This window comes from Botryllus schlosseri, chromosome 8 (genome assembly GCF_051294905.1).
Source record: "Botryllus schlosseri isolate E-star chromosome 8, Bs_hap1, whole genome shotgun sequence".
Classification (NCBI taxonomy): domain Eukaryota; kingdom Metazoa; phylum Chordata; class Ascidiacea; order Stolidobranchia; family Styelidae; genus Botryllus; species Botryllus schlosseri.
In genome coordinates, this window is record NC_137243.1 from 21,296,795 (window position 1) to 21,313,252 (window position 16,458).

At 38.8% G+C, this 16,458-nt stretch overlaps 1 protein-coding gene and 1 long non-coding RNA gene across 2 annotated transcripts in view; one reads left to right on the plus strand and one right to left on the minus strand.

Moving 5' to 3' along the window:
• Window positions 1–16,208, minus strand: part of LOC145445022 (uncharacterized) — a 36,975-nt gene extending 20,767 nt beyond the window's left edge. The window contains exons 1-5 of the mRNA XM_080323122.1: window positions 15,918–16,208; window positions 14,831–15,033; window positions 7,428–7,507; window positions 6,823–6,912; window positions 6,717–6,749 (exon numbers count right to left, since the gene is read on the minus strand). Of these exons, the coding sequence (XP_080179248.1) occupies window positions 6,717–6,749; window positions 6,823–6,912; window positions 7,428–7,507; window positions 14,831–15,033; window positions 15,918–16,172 (661 nt within the window). The 5' untranslated portion in view covers window positions 16,173–16,208. The remainder of the gene's footprint in view (window positions 1–6,716; window positions 6,750–6,822; window positions 6,913–7,427; window positions 7,508–14,830; window positions 15,034–15,917) is intronic.
• On the plus strand, window positions 843–2,576 carry LOC145445418 (uncharacterized). Its single transcript, XR_013917011.1, has 2 exons — window positions 843–1,849; window positions 2,329–2,576. It is a non-coding gene; the product is annotated as an uncharacterized LOC145445418 (long non-coding RNA).
• Window positions 16,209–16,458: the final 250 nt, after the last annotated feature.

A 16,458-nucleotide genomic window follows, 5' to 3' on the forward strand; every position in this document is an offset into this window, starting at 1 on the left:
TTTCATTGTTATGGAGATTGGCATTGGGACGCAACAATGCTGTCTAGCGAAACGAGACAGGTGCTCGAGAAAAAGGGAGCCAGACAGTATTGTTGCGTCTGTCGTTTCGCCAGACAGCATTGTTGCGTCCCAATGCCAATCTCCATAACAATGAAAAATTAGAGGCTGATTGTGGGGGTTCCAGGGCCGCGAGCGGAATAAAATTTATATTTTCGTAATCAGTACGGCGGCAGCTTTCGATTGATACCCGTTTTATCAAATTTGATGCTCGGCAAGTCGGTCAAAAATCACCGTCAAATTGCCTGTAGCCAAATGGAAACTGTGACGTGATACAATTTCATTGAACCGTGCGATTTGCTTGTGTCGACACCATATAGGACACTATGATTTGACTTTAATCAACTAAAGAGTCCTTTTGTTTTGGTGTTGGGTTTAATACAATTTGTATGACTATAACGAATCCGATTCCAAAAGTGAAATGTTACTTTAAACAAAAAGTTTGACGACTTGTAGTCTGAAAATGATAGATGTGTAGAGTAATATGACTAGTTTATAAAACCTCGGTAAATGTGTTTTGTCATGTCTGTGTTCAACAAATATGTGATTTGTTTTAAGTCTTACCATTCGATATTAACTTTCGCAGTCGGTGTAAGCGAAAATTTGTTGAAGTAACAATGCCGACGAGTTCAATAATATTCTCCATCGATGCATTCGAGTAATCCGTCAGCTACAAGTGGATTTAAAACTTGATGCTGTTTTGTGGTTAACTCAAGTCAGTGACCGCGTTTGTGTTGATTTCAGGAATGATCATGACGTGTTGGCTGGGTAAATTAGTTAATGTGCACTGTAAAAAATCTGGTACATTTACTGGGAAATCTCTGTAAATTTTACCACGAATTACCGGTCGCAGCCAATTACTGTGCGTAGCTTGTCGTTTTACATTTTGATATGTAATATTACCTTAATATAGCTGTAATGTAAGTTACCAGAATTTCTTTGCAAAATTACTGACAGTTACTCGTTACTGCAGTTTACCGGGCTATTGGCAAAATTGATTAGCTTCAAAATCGCTGCAGCCAATGTATACGTAGAACTGAATGTTACTGATATATCATTCTAGAGGTGATTTGACCTGATTGAACCTCGTTTGCGAGACTGGGGTCTGTCATACCGAAATTGTTGGCCCTAGTAGCAATTTAAGCTTAGTAGGGTACAAGAAATAACTGACAATCGTAGCTAATGTGGTACACCGTAGCCATATTATATTACAAGGCAATGGCTGTACGGCCAGTCTCGCTGGTTACATTCGTTGTCACGGATAAGGCTGATAAGTTAGAAAATTAGTTCAGGATGTATAATATTGCTCGGGGAAACTAGAAATATCAGCACCGCACGCTCAGCTGACCATTTGTTAATGGCGGACAAGGCGACCTGTAATAGGTTACATTAGGTGACTGCTTTTTCTGAGATTCGTAGTAAACAACCAACGCACAACTGTGACATCACAAGCAGCGTCTGGTTAGGTAAGTACAGTAAGTAGTGAACAACACATGGAATATATATCAATTTATACGAAATTAGATGAAAAAAGGGACTATATGCAATGATAAATGTTTCTGTATGAAAAAAAAGACCCAGATCAATCATTATAACGTGGCCAGTAAATATTATTGGTGTCATGTGTCAGCGGATGAATACCATTTATTTCGAAATCGTTCGAGTGTCGTCTGGCCAGTGGCCATTAGTGAGATCTGGGCAAAGGGTGGAGCGAAGCTTGTTGTGCTTGAAGAAAGTGGACACGATCGTTGAAGATTCCTAGGAATGCTGAATGGAATACGCATCTTGAAAGGTAATACAGTACTACATATTATTTGTTACCGTGAATATCTGACTCTGCACACCAGCCCTCGATGACTTAGATTTCGTGATTGATATATTTCATTCGCCGCATTCTCTGTTGTTCTATTTTGGGCTATTTGTCGACTTCTATAGTGACCACATACTCCGCTGCGGAGGAGTTGAAACTGTTGGCTTGGTAATGTCATTTTCGGGCCATAGCATAGATATGTTTTCATCCACTGCTGGATTTGTTTGCCACACATGCCACCTTAAATTAGGAACCTTTTGCTTCAATACAGAGATAAAGTCATGAATCTTTGCTATGTCATGTAAAAGGCGGAGCCGTCATCACACAATGTGCCAGTACCGGTACTTCAAAACATGTTATATTTTTGTTAGCCTATTTGTCTTAGTCTTTATAATGTCATGTCCACTGTCCAGGTTAGGAACTTTGCTTTATATAGCGACTTACGCGTGAATTCTTTTTAGTGGAACTGCAAGATACTACTTACACAGAAGGAATGAGAACGAGAAAAAGAAACAATTGGAAGTTTGGCCGGTGGTGGAATTAATTCACGTTTTCTCGAGACCACTCGTGTTACTGCATGTCTCCTAAAGAAGAATTAGACCTCCAGCAGCAATATTTTTCCATCGATAACCACTTCATCGTGATATCATGAATGAATATACAGTTTGTTCCAATGTCGTTTTGGGGATGTGAAGAAAATGTTGCGATATTTTTGCATCGGGTTGCTTTGCGATAGGTATGGATGTACGTGAATTTACAAGCTGGTATGTAATCCTGATTTACAGGGACAGCATGTAGGTAGGTAGGCGGTAAAATGACAGTCTCGATCGCAAATGTACAGGAGAACATGTAAATTAGATATACCGGAGGTGACTGTAACATAACAGTCTGGCGTGTAAAGTGAGATTACCGGACGAGTGTAAGTTAAATTTACATTGACTAACGGTAATGTTAGATTACCACGAAATGTCTGGCTACTATGCTTCCAAACATTTCGCGGTAAATCGAGGTTTTTATTTTTTACAGTGTGGTAGTTACTATATGACCGTAAAGAGTTGCTGACATTCCAATATCTTTTACGCTGGTACAGATGGATTCACTTGTGATAATTTAATTCACAGTCATTGTTCAGACATCCAAATCTCGTATACCCAAAATATAATATGTTTATGTTAAGTCGCGTATGCACCGATTAGTAAATACTCTGTCTTACAGAATAGTATAACGACCTTTACAGTTGGATAAAAATTATCGGTCATATATTTCACACCTTTTTGAAGTGTTAGTTTGCGAACGCGGCTATTGTTGGTATTGGAATCGCCGTCTACGCCGACTCTGTGACAAACTAATTACCAAAATATTACTTGTGCGTAATTCCTACCTTTGTAACACCAAACCACGAGAGATGACTATTCTGATGTGTTATCTTGTGAGCAGCCGTAGGATTTTACAAATATTTCACACCTTTTTGAAGTGCAAGTATGTGAACGCGGGTATTGTTGGCATTCGAATCACCGTCTACGCCGGCTCTGTGGCAAACTAAATACCAAAACATTACCATGCGAGTAATTCCTAGATTTAGCAAACTATTTCACACCCATTTTTCGGAAATTATGACATGCCGCCCGCAGTCTATACCCGAAAGTACGAATCACCGCCGCGGCCATAAGAATAACGATATCTTGAAGTCGCAATCACAGTAAACGTTGGGATTACCTCAAATTGGTCATATATAATAATTTGCGATATACATATTAACTAAGGGCCGATCACGTGACTATTTACCATACCTGATACATATTCAACACCGGTCGAGAGATGCCTATACCCAAAAGTACGACATGCAAACACACCCATAAGAACACACGGCGAATTAATAGAGATCTCGTAAGAATACATGACAGACAGGTTACGAGCGCGTCCATACGACACAATGGCACCGGTTGAGTGAACGGGGGCGTCAAAAGGGTTACCGGTTCAACACGAGTTTCGAGGCACCAGTTGAGCGATCCCTATACCGAAAAGGGTCTCCGTGCGAGAGATGCCATACTAACCCAGGCACCGGTTGAGCGATAGGGGGTGTCGCCAACTCACAGATTTCAACCGCCAAAGCCACAATGGCGAATCACGAGCGATCTACTACACTACTAGCGATAGAACACCACAGGTGATATAGAAAACTGTATATGTTGATTAAGATTTACTTTGCACCCTCTAAAACGTAACTCATCTGTTACAGACCCAATAACTCACGCAGGTCGAAGTTTCCTGCATCTGAGGAAAGATTCTGTCAGCATGCCATTGTAGACGAGGTCGCGTACTGTAATCATGGGATTATCACAGAGAATTTTCTAAATATTTTCGGTCCCAGTGTCACATCGGTGCCACATCTCCCCTACATATTTTTCGAAAGTATTCGCACAATCATGGCATAATTATACAACGAGCTTCTTTGAGGTACAGAACTTCATTATACAACTGAATAGTATATTGATATTGAAATGAAGCTGAATATTTTCGGCTGACACTCATCGGGGTAATCGTCAGCAACTAGTAGAGAATTGGAATGAACATTGTATATCAATAATCGTATCTGGAAATACGACGTCACCAGCATGAAATCTCACATTAGAGAGCGTTCGATGTACTATGATACAGAGGTACACAAACTCCTTTTGTTAACAAAGCTTGGGCTGATGTATTTTGATAAAGGCCGAGTATTGTTGATATACAATGTTCTTTCCAATTCTCTACTAGTTGCTGACGATTTCCTCTGACGTGTGTCAGCCGAAAATATCCGGGTTCATTTGAATATGAATATACTATTCAATTGTATAATTATATAAAGTTTGAAAACAAAACACAATTTTGTGTAAACGATGTGTTTTAAAAGACAATTTGTTTTAAATGCAGCCCTAAATGTGGCAATAGTAAACTACACACTTCTACAAACTAAAGATCTAGTTAGCTTACAGTCAACTAATTACCGATTTTTTTATTAGTTCTAGTTACGTGTTTAGGAAATCCGGTAATTTGCACATGTTTGGTAAACGTACTATAATCTCTGGTCTGAGCGGAAATCCGAAAATCCATTGACAAAAATTACACGAGGATATAGCCTACATGGAATATTAAAATATGATTCTTAGACTTTTGAAGCCTCCCTCTGACATTCGATGATAAAGTCGTAGTGGCGAAAATAGTCTATATTTTAGATTTCCGAAATTCGCACGATAGTATACGGAATAGTATCGTCATTCTGCTATCGCCTCTACTGAGTTTCGAGCAAAAACAAGGGGTCACTGAAGTCATTGGTAATACTCGATGATGAGTAGATGAACTGGCGTTAATGTCCACGCAATTACAAATAGAAGTGGCGGTCTTCCAGACGGGCTGAAACTGCATGAAGTATAAAAGTGCTAGTAAAACATTCCCAATATAGGTTGTTATAAAAAGTACATTGTCACCATGCTTAGCTGAGTTTTCATACCAATTGCATGGGACAGCTTTCAAAGCTTCAAAATGCACTTCACTGACAAACATGGAACGACTGGTGCCGTCACTAATGCGTTTATCATTCAAAACTCTACGCCGGTACGATAACGAATGTTTCGCATCGCGGGATTACTGGGTTACCATATGCCCTCCTTTATAAAAAGCATTTGTTCTCCTTTTCCTGGAAATCAAAAATTTGAAGAGCTTCTTGGATGTACAGAATTTAAATATATAATTGCATGGTATATTCATATTGTATTCGTATTGTAATCATGGGATTATCACAGAAAATTTTCCAAATATTTTTGGTCGCAGTGTCACATTGGTGCCACTTCTCCCCTACATGTTTTTCGAAAGTATTCGCACAATCATGGCATAATTATACAACGAGCTTCTTTGAGGTACTGAACTTCATTATACAACTGAATAGTATATTGATATTGAAATGAAACTAAATATTTTCGGCTGACAATCATCAGGGGTAATCATCAGCAACTATAGTAGAGAATTGGAAAGAACATTGTATATCAACAAACGTATCACAAAATATGACGTCACCAGCATGGAATTATGAATGAGAGGGCGTTCAATGCACTATTCCCAGGTGGTACACGAACTCCTCCTGTTGACAGGGTTTCGGCTGGTGTATTTTGATAAAAAGTCGACTCTAAGGCACACAAATGGAAGTGTGAACTGCCCCTCCCAATAACGCGAAATTTGTGGTCTCGATAATTATTCGCACAAATCGGATTATCTAACAGATGTTTTCCGATTGCAGAAATAATGGCCTTTGATCGGTCAGCATTATATTTTGTGATACGAATGTTGATATAGAACGTTATTTCCAATTCTCTACTAGTTGCTGGCGATTACTCCTGACGAGTGTCAGCTGAAAATATTCTGGTTCATTTCAATATGAATATACTATGCAATGGAAATCACAAATGCACTCCGAGTACCCCCAAATGTCCTCATTTTTTGCAATTCGTCCTCCTTTATAGCTTTGACAACCAGGCGATTGTACAGGCTAAACTAAAAAACGCCCTAAAAGACGTGAACTCTGGATTTCGACAGTATCCAGTCAATACAAGAGTATTTCCAGTACATATTTTCAAAATATTCGTGAGAAAGAGAGAGAGAGAGAAAGAGGGAGAAAGAGAGAGAGAGAGAGAAAGAGGGAGAAAGAGGGAGAGAGAGAGACAGAAATAGAGAGAGAGAGAGAGGGATAGAGAGAGAGAGAAAGAGAGAGAGAGAGAGAAGTTTACATTGTAACGGACTGTTGCACGTGTTTAATATAGCCCGGCACCACCATATATATTGAGACACACGCACACAGTCAGCGCTATGATCAAACCTGAGAACGACTCGTACGCATGCTTTAGGAAACCTGGAAAGTATAACATAAAGGTATTGATATTAAATATGTTCCATTCACTTATGTCAGCTATGCAATTTCTTACCAGGGTCAGCTCCAATCACTTTGAAGGTGTCTACATTGACTTCCTTTGTTTCGGAGCCTGCTTCACACATCCGTCCGATGCCACTGAGAACTGTATTTCGAACATTTCATACGAGCATTCGAGCAAATATATACTGACGTCGAAAATTAGCAACGTGAGAATATTCGCATTTATAAGCCATTAAAATGTACTAGAAAAATATTTACGGAATCAAACCATCAAAATACGCCAACCTAGTTTGTACCAACTAATAAAAATGGTACATGGAACCATGTTCACCTCGATCATTCGAAATGATATGCATGTTTCTTCAAAATTGGTTTTACGACTGATAATTATAATATACGAAGTTCTTTTGAATTCTCTAATGACTGTTTAATATTAACCTTGACGAGATTCAGCGACAAATATTCGGGATTTTCCAATACGAATTTTTTCCACTAAGCATTTTGCGAAGATCTATGGAATGACTTTTGTGCGGTAACATCTTCATAATATATATATTTTTTAATTTTCAATGTAATCGCTCCCCCGACCCAATAAAATTCCTCCTCGATAAAAATATAAAATTGTGTCCAAATCGGCGTAAAAATCAAATCGCTCACCCATGGTGGTCGTTCCTTGATTTTTGAAATCACTCTTGCCTCTTAGGATCTCTCCGACAGGACCTTGTTTGGATGTCAACCTGTGACGGATAGGAAGTACTTTCGCAATATCATCATAACTACACTATACTGCATTTTGTTGCACTATTCGCGGTATTCTGAATACATAGGTTATTTTATACCAGTATCATATACGTGATTACACCTTGTAACAAAATTTTGCAAAAGTTTCAGTTGGCTAGAAATTTTTATGTATTGTGCTTTAGTATTCAAATCCAATTACCAAAATACCAAATTTTTTCCTGAAGTGTCCTAAATTTTCAAGAAATGTCAATTTCCCTAATATTTAATTTTACCCATTATTGCTCCGTATGAACCACAATTATTATTAAACGTAGGAAAACGCTAATGAAAAGGAAATTTTAGTCCATTAAAAATGTTATGTATTGTGTTTTGATATTCCAAACCAATTACTAAAATACTAAAATTTCTTCTGAAGGGTTCCTAGTCTTTGAGAAATGTCACCTTTTCTGATTTCTCGTTTTACTCAAAGTTGCCCTGTAATAATACCCATAACTCCTTATTGGACGTACAAAAACACTAACAAAATGAAGGAATGTGCACAAATGTTGACTACCATAGATGATAAAAGAATGGAAATACTGAATTTATATCTATGTGAGAGATGTTGAAGTCGTCCTCGGAGTCATTTTCTGCATCTTTACGCCCTGTCTAGTATTCTGGAGGATTTTTGCCTGGTAGTTTGGGCAGTTAAAACTTACTGCAATACGGAACAGGATCGGCATGTTTCGCAGATTACATGAAATACCCAGGTTTTATTATTGTCTCCAATCTTCATGCCAAATTAAAGATTATAACTATAAATACCTTACTTCTATCTATATTCTGTACCTAACTTTTCAAACTGATATCTAGACAACAGATATAGCAATAACAGCCAGCGGGCAGATTACATATGTGATGTTGACATCAGGGTTGTAATGACTCGAGTCATGACTCGGCTCGAGTCCGACTTGAGTCACGATTTTCTGATGACTCGACTTGACTAGAGTCATTTTTTCAAAATACGGAAAGTACTCGACTCGAGTCGAGTCAATCCATGTATTGACTTGACTTGGACTCGAGTCATTGCGCATGACTCGAACCAAGTCATTTACTCGAGACTCAGACGGCCAAGACCGACATCTCATTCTAATTACGAAGCCAACATACTATTGGGATTTCGTCTGTTGGTACTGGTACTTGAAAATGCGACCAGAAACTGCTAAAAGTGAGAAAAATTGTTATATTATAAATGCGAACCATTCGATATCACCAAACAGAGTTATAAAAAGTGGGTTTACCAAGATTTTACCTGGAAACTTAGCAGTGAACACAATGACTTGGACCCGGACTCGATATTTCTGTAAGTACTAGTACTGTATCGAGCTATGTGAATAATAAGCTACGTTGGATCATTCATGTCAAAAACACTTGCGACGTCAAAACAGTTTGTAGAGTCTAACTAAACATTCTTTACTTTGAAAGCGTAGGCAATCATTCTTGAGTTTCGTAGTACCAAAAATATCGTGTAAGGTCGAGTACTTTGCGTGATGTAAATATCTTTCATACTTTTGTATGAGTCGCGGGGATTATCAGTCGTATCTTACAAGTAACTATAGTTCACATAAACAAAATGCACGTGTATTGTTTTCAAAAGTCAAGAAAGTGAAAATAGTTTTCTGTTACGCTAAAACATTTGCTACACTAACATATTTCGTATTCGGCAAAACGATGCACGACGTTGAAACGATGTTGGTCAATATCCATAATGCGACGAGTGAGTAAAATACACATTAAGTTCGTTGTGATCTGATTTATTCTCGTGTCACGCAAAAAGCAACAATGTACAGTGTGTGTAATTTTGTTGAAATGATTATGAAATAAATAGTAATGATCCGTGTCGGTTGTTACCGTTGATGCATTAGCTTTAACCAAGTAAGTGATATTTACAAATATGTGTGTCGTTTTGACAAATTTTAGGTCTTGTGTCCAGAAAAACGACCCTATAGTTGTGCACGCGTAGAAAATGACTAGGAGTTCAATCTCAACTAGGAATCGTGTTAGTGGTTGCGTGTTTTTCTATGATGGTGTGCGTTCTACAAATAATTCCAGTTTACCAAACTAGGATGCATTGAGCAAACATCCTGCAATATGCTTTTGATGACTTCCTGTGGTTTGGTTTTATGATTACAATTTTATAAGATTCAAATGATAATTTATGATCACTACTATAAAACATTGAACATCAATGCAACCACATTTTGTAGTATTAAGTGAAGCATATGTTTCGATTTTATTAATGTTAAAAGTTTTCTGTATTACTCAAACCTAGTTGAATAGGAGGTGTCTAGAAAACATATTCCAATTTGTCTTTTGTAATGATCAAAGTGTGTGGGAAATGGTGCGAACGGATTAAGCATTAGTCAAGCGGCGGTATGTCAATTCACATATCTTGACACCGGGGTAATGCGGGTATGTGTTTCAGTTCTTAGTCGCAGATTCCGACAATGAAGTATTGCACCGGTTGTTAATCAGTAAACGAAATTGTTGTTTCATCTTTAGTCTCGGTAACTGGAAACAATTACATTTGTAAAATATTTTCTGATATCCGCGATACGCAGAGTAATTTGTACCAAGGTGGAATAATTTTCCAATCAAGAACATTTCAGACACGCATAGTTTTACAACTCAATATGTTAATAACAATGGTACTGAAAAGTTTGTTGCTGTCATAATAACCTTTACCACAGCATCGGGTCTAATTACCGTGAATAATTTAATAATCAAGTCTTGATCAACTATTACATATGTCAAATCACTGTGTCAATCCTTATGTTTACATCATGATAATTTTCAATATAACGCCTGCGTTTGATCGTGAGAAATGAATTCTTAACTATGTTGGTCAGACTTTCAAATGTCGTATATTCTCAACATATGCCAATCTCAAGTTGCGTGCACCGAGTAGCAATTACTTTATGTTACACGGTATACCGAGTAGTAATTACTTTCACAGTTGAACAAAAAAGACGAGTTGGTGGTATATGACTACAACCGAACTTGCTATGGATTTTAGATTGTAGCGATTGTATGTACTTGCGTAATCTTGACTACTTTCCATACGGATACTGTTGAGCTGATTGGGTGAGTTACAATCGGATTTACGTGACAAGGTTTTTTCTTGTTGACTCTTTGGAGTATGGTAAGATGTTAAAATGTCGAGACGTAATACTATTTCCGTTAACTCAATTGCAACAAAAAAAATAACCAGACAGCTTGTTCAAGGTTTCGACAAATAGATTGAAATATTCCGATTTAACTCATCGCGTCGCAACTAGATCGTGGTATGCACAAGTGGTTGTCAAGTTAGAAATATTTACAACAGGTGGTATTTCATTGACTGACTCGATTGTGTGTAGTAACAGATTAAAATATCGCGATAGTAATTACTGAAACTCTATTTGACAAACGGAAAACTCAGTCGTGAATAGAGTTGTAAGGTTTCATTACTTGTTTCAAATCTAATTCTAAATATGACTGGATTGAAAGTTGGTAGTCATGTTTGTCAATTTATTTCAGACTATGTCAAAGTCCAAATATTTCATTCTGGATTATTTGGATTCACCTTTAGTACATCCCGCGTATGGATTCCGACACCACACTATAACATTCTCAATAATAAGGACTCACGGATTTTCAATCAACAATACCTGCATTTTTTGGTAATGTTAGAGTTGGCAAATGATTAGTTGCGTGTTTTTGTTAAGCGTTTGATTTCGCAGTAATAAATACAACGATTGTATGTGCATACTTGCGATTCTTGATTCTCATTGAGTTAGTTGGTATTGATTCTATAGGCATGAAAACAGCAGCGCGGAATGTGCGAATAATCCGATGCGGCCGAATGTTAGCGTCAGTAATATTCAGGTTACGTTTGATTCGATAGATCGTGTTGAAAGGATTTCTCAAAGGATTTGAGTTGTGTCGAATCAACACATTCAAATACGAATCAACTTGATTTGTATATAGTGAGTTTCATTTCAAGTTGACAAATTGACACATTGATTGAATATTCTCATGATTTGTATCACGCAACTAAAGTCAACTACTCTTCCGAAGTGTCAAAAAATATAGCGATCGCGTGCAAGTGCCAAATTGTTGGTTTTCGAATCACAGTCTGCGCCGGTTCTGTTATTCATTACTTATTACTTGATAGTAAAACCATCGACATATTAAACTGTAGCGTTTGGGATGTAAGTAATGGCAAGACGCGAAAAATGGCTATGTCTTAGGTGTTATCTTGTGAGCGATCGTGGGGTTTGTAATATATTTCACACCTATTTGAAGTGTTAGTTTGTGAGCGTGGTTATTGTTGGTATTCGAATCGCCGTCTACGCCGGCTCTGTGACAAACTAATTACCAAAACATTACCATGCGACAGATTTAGCAAATTATTTCGCACTGACTGGACTAGTGTAATAATCGATACGATAGTAGCACAAAACAACTGCACGGGAAACAATTCAGCGCGCAGGACATTCGAAATATAGGTCGCACGCGCTGCGTAATCCTCTTGCACAACAAGCCACGTTTCCGTCTGCGCGGTTATTGTTGGTGACTCGTACATATTCAACACCACGCGAGAGATGTCAATACCAACAACGTTAGCATGCGACCGATCCCTATCTCCGTAACGCTATCGTGCCACTGGGAGGGGTCGAAACACCACTTCATCACCCTATAACTGGAACGTTAGCATGTCGCCGCACGTATACCCAAAAACATTAGCATGCCACCACGAGTTTTCACGTTAGCATGCGACCGCCGCCTATACCCGAAAACGTTAGCATGCGACCGATCCCTATCTCTGTAACGCTATCATGCGACCGCAGCCTATGCCAACAACATTAGTTCACTACGACACGAGAATCCGTGGGCACATCATCGCCACAGCATATATCTGAAACGGTACCATCATCACCACATAGGCACATCATCACCACATGGGGGTCTGAAAGGGTACCATCATCACCACGAGTTTTCACGGCACATCATCGCCGCAGCCTATACCAGAAAGGGTACCATCATCACCGCATCCATAAGAACACATGGCACATCACCACCACAAGGGGGGTCAAAAAGGGTACCATCACCACCCCGGGTTTTCAGGCGAATCACCACCCCGCCCACAAGAGCCCCATGCAAAAAAAACGCACACCCAGAGCGACCGTATTAACTACTGACGACCAATATGAGTCGCGAGTTCGATGTAGTCGACTCGAAATCTTAAATTACGCGATTCGTTGATTGATCAGAGAGAATATCAGACATGGCGACGTCCATATGACAACGTGGTTCTCAAATACTCATTGTCTTGCTCATCTAAGGCACAATCACAAACTCTAATTACAAACAACGCCACAGCTATCTACGTTCATGATTCTTAAATCGCCCTGTGGTACCGGTGATAAAATGTAGGCGTGTAGTGCAACGTATGTTACCGCCGAATACTTTGAGAATTGATCAGTATTTAGATTTTCGGAATCAGTTTGGACAGTTACATTCGATCAATATCAGTTATATTAAAATCTAAGCTATTTATGATGAGCTACGTTATCAATGATGTAGTGAGGCACATACTCATAGTAATAGACGGTTTATTAATTTTCGTTCTCTCATCCTAACGACAGGTGAGGCATTGCCTCACTTGCTTCCCCTGACCCAACGTCACTGATCAATCACAGCTAGGGGGGAGTGAAAATAGCTTTTTTTTAATCGAAGAAATGGGGTTCTTAAATCCCGACAAATGACCTAAAACTTCAATAAAAATTGATTTTAGGGGATTGCCCCATTTTCCAGTCGTCAACCCCCTAATTTCTGCGCGCGAGGGGGTAAAATTGCCCCTCTCGACAATCACTGGTCGCACAGTCATGATATCCAGCTCAAAAGCTGCTGAAAGAACGATGGGGAATATAAATTTATCCGTTTTCCGAACACTGTCATCCATGTACCAACCAGTTACCAAATTCGAGGATGTGTTTTATTCAGACATTTTGATTCTGGAAAATCCAAAGCACGAACCTGGACATCACGAACATATCGAAAGGTGCATCATTCGTCAATTTCAATAACATACATGCCGATGCCAAACAACACATTGTTATTTCATGTGAGTAACCGATGATTTTGATGTGATGCGACCGACGCGGGTATATTCTGAAATCGTTTGTCGATGACTGTCCGTTGTAAACAATATACAAAAATATCAAATTGTCGGGTGTGATATGTTTGCCAGATCTCCAAACGAAAATGTTCAAATGTACGCTTCAACATGGAGACTTGACGCTGAACAGCAATTCGATTTCAAAAACATATTTGTTATATGATTGAGCGTGAGTGTGCAAACTATAACGATCATTTTTGTGCGATAGTATCTTTTAGCTGTTCTGTTGTGAGGACAATCAACCACGGATGTTATAATGACGTGAAAATGTGATACATGGAAAAGTTCCACAGTGTAGAACCTACCAAGGTTTGTTTGTGAACTTGAACCTCCAAATTTCCGAGGTTCACACACAGAGCGCGAACGTGAACCCAAGTTCACACCATCCCTACTAGAAAGCATAACACCAATGTCGGTGGTTACAATGCGACCTGTTAACTACACGACATTTGCAGTCTTGAGGGATTATTTCATGGAAGTATGTCTTACTAAATATCTCAATATTTGTTAGAAATGTGCTGGATAATAGGCCTACAAGCATTCAACCTACTCATGGCTGCTTCACGGTGGGATAAACTCGAGTGGCGTGCCGGATATGGCCTGCTGGCCGTATGTCTGACACCCCTGATCCAGTAGATCCGTTAGTTTTCGTTCGTCCAATCGGATGTTAATCAGGTTTCAATCAATATTTGGATTCGAATCCGAATCTACGTCACCAGATATTTATATAATAAAATTGCAAATAACAATTAACAACATGTGCAATTGTTAATATTGATAAAACGTGGTATGCTTCGAACCTAGGGAAATTATTAATCGGTACTCCTAATGGAAATTTCTTCAGCTCGATATAGTATCTCTTGAGTGTATCCAGTTCTCTTCTACTTGATTTAAAACTGATAAATTAATGCGTTTCACCTAATATTTTTATGCAGTTCCTGTGACCCGCAGTACCCAAAAGTTCCTGAATCATATTTTTAATATTAGGATAATATAGCATTATATAATTTAGAGCAGAAAAACTAACAAGGGGTACCACGTGTAGATGAAAGACGGTGCACCGTCGTCTCGAAATGTAAATGTATTATCCTACTTATGGCAGTATAATCCAAGTAACCTTTCCACTGCCGTCAATCTAATATCTTTTAGCTGCTCTGTAAGTTTGACAATTTTGTTATTTGTATCTTCGTCAAACTCTATGCCTTTTAAATCATCCCTCAATATTTCTGCAGGTTTGGTGATCATTAACTGTTTCTCCAATTCGCCGCCTTCCTTCGTCAGTTCCTCGAAGAATTCACTTTCAACACTTCCGCGTGACAACTGTAATCAAAAGGAGGATGGTACAAATTCAAATATATTATTACTATAGTTAGCTGAAAGGTGTTACAGCATAGGCGGTCAAGCCGTGGCCCGCGAGGAAATTTTCGAAATTAGATATATTATCAAGAAATTAGGATGTTGAGGACTAAAATATTAGTTCCGATGCATTGGCAATGCCTCATATCATTATCATTATTAGAAGGTAAAATATTTTGCTGCTTATTAATTTACCTGAAACTTGCTTCAGTATCACTCGATTTCTTTACCCCCTCCTAAAATTTATATCTAAAAATGCGATCAATTTACAGAATTGAGTCTACCTACATATACGCAATTATGAGAGAACGCGTCGTCCAGGATGCGACTACGCATCTGCGCCCGCAGAAATATTGTCGGAGATGAAACTTTTGCGCAGAAAGATAGACGCATGTTGACCGAAACCTTCGCTGTCGATATGTCCAGGCGCCGAATAGTCCTCTCCTTGAAAACTGAGCCCAGCGGTACGCAGAGGCGACCGGTAGTATTCGCAAATACCAATAATATTTACTGCATTCGTTTAATAACTTTTTCGATCAGCCCCGCACCAAAATGTGGTACTTTAGATCAAGTCACCATTAAAATGGTTCCACAATAACCGATTTTTTTCTGGACACTGAGACATGCGTGCAAAGGTTATGTAGGCTACATACTATAACACATTGTGAAGTTGGATCCTCATCCATCACGCATTGTCGAACTCACAATCGCGAAGTGTCAGCTCAGCAATAACGAACTCAGAAAATTTAACGATGCAAAGCATATCGATTCCAATCAATTAAGGGGATCCGTCATCGCTCACATCATCGATTCAAAAGGAGTAAAGTCGATATCGTAAACCAAACTACCTGTACGTTGTTATCTTTTCCCAATGACGCATCAATCGACGGCCAGGTCTTCCTGATATTCCGTAAAACAGTGTACATCATCGCACTTCCTACACCCATTCCAATCAACAACGCAGGGAGCTTCGACACACTCGCAGCACCAGCGACAACCATCAACGCCTTGGCTACATCTTCTTCGTTAATGGTAGCTTCGAAATTACCGACAGCCTCAAATGGAAGCTTGCTGGTATCCCAATTCAGTTTTAAAGACGCCATATTGCTATTTCTTTCTGCAAAGTGAATGTTGTGGCATTGGCAGCTTACAGTTGTCATTGCCGGATATGGGGTTATTACTTCAACAATGCGCTGGACTGCAATTACGATCACTTTTGAATCACGCGATTACGATTACAGCTAAATCTCGAGGTAGTCGATTACAATTACGCCTACATGGAAAATTCGTCGCTTGGGCAACTTTTTGCTAGACTTGAACCGTGGGAAAGTTGCAATAAATTTTGATAAAAATTGCAGTAAGAAGTTGCATTTATAATTTTTTAGAATT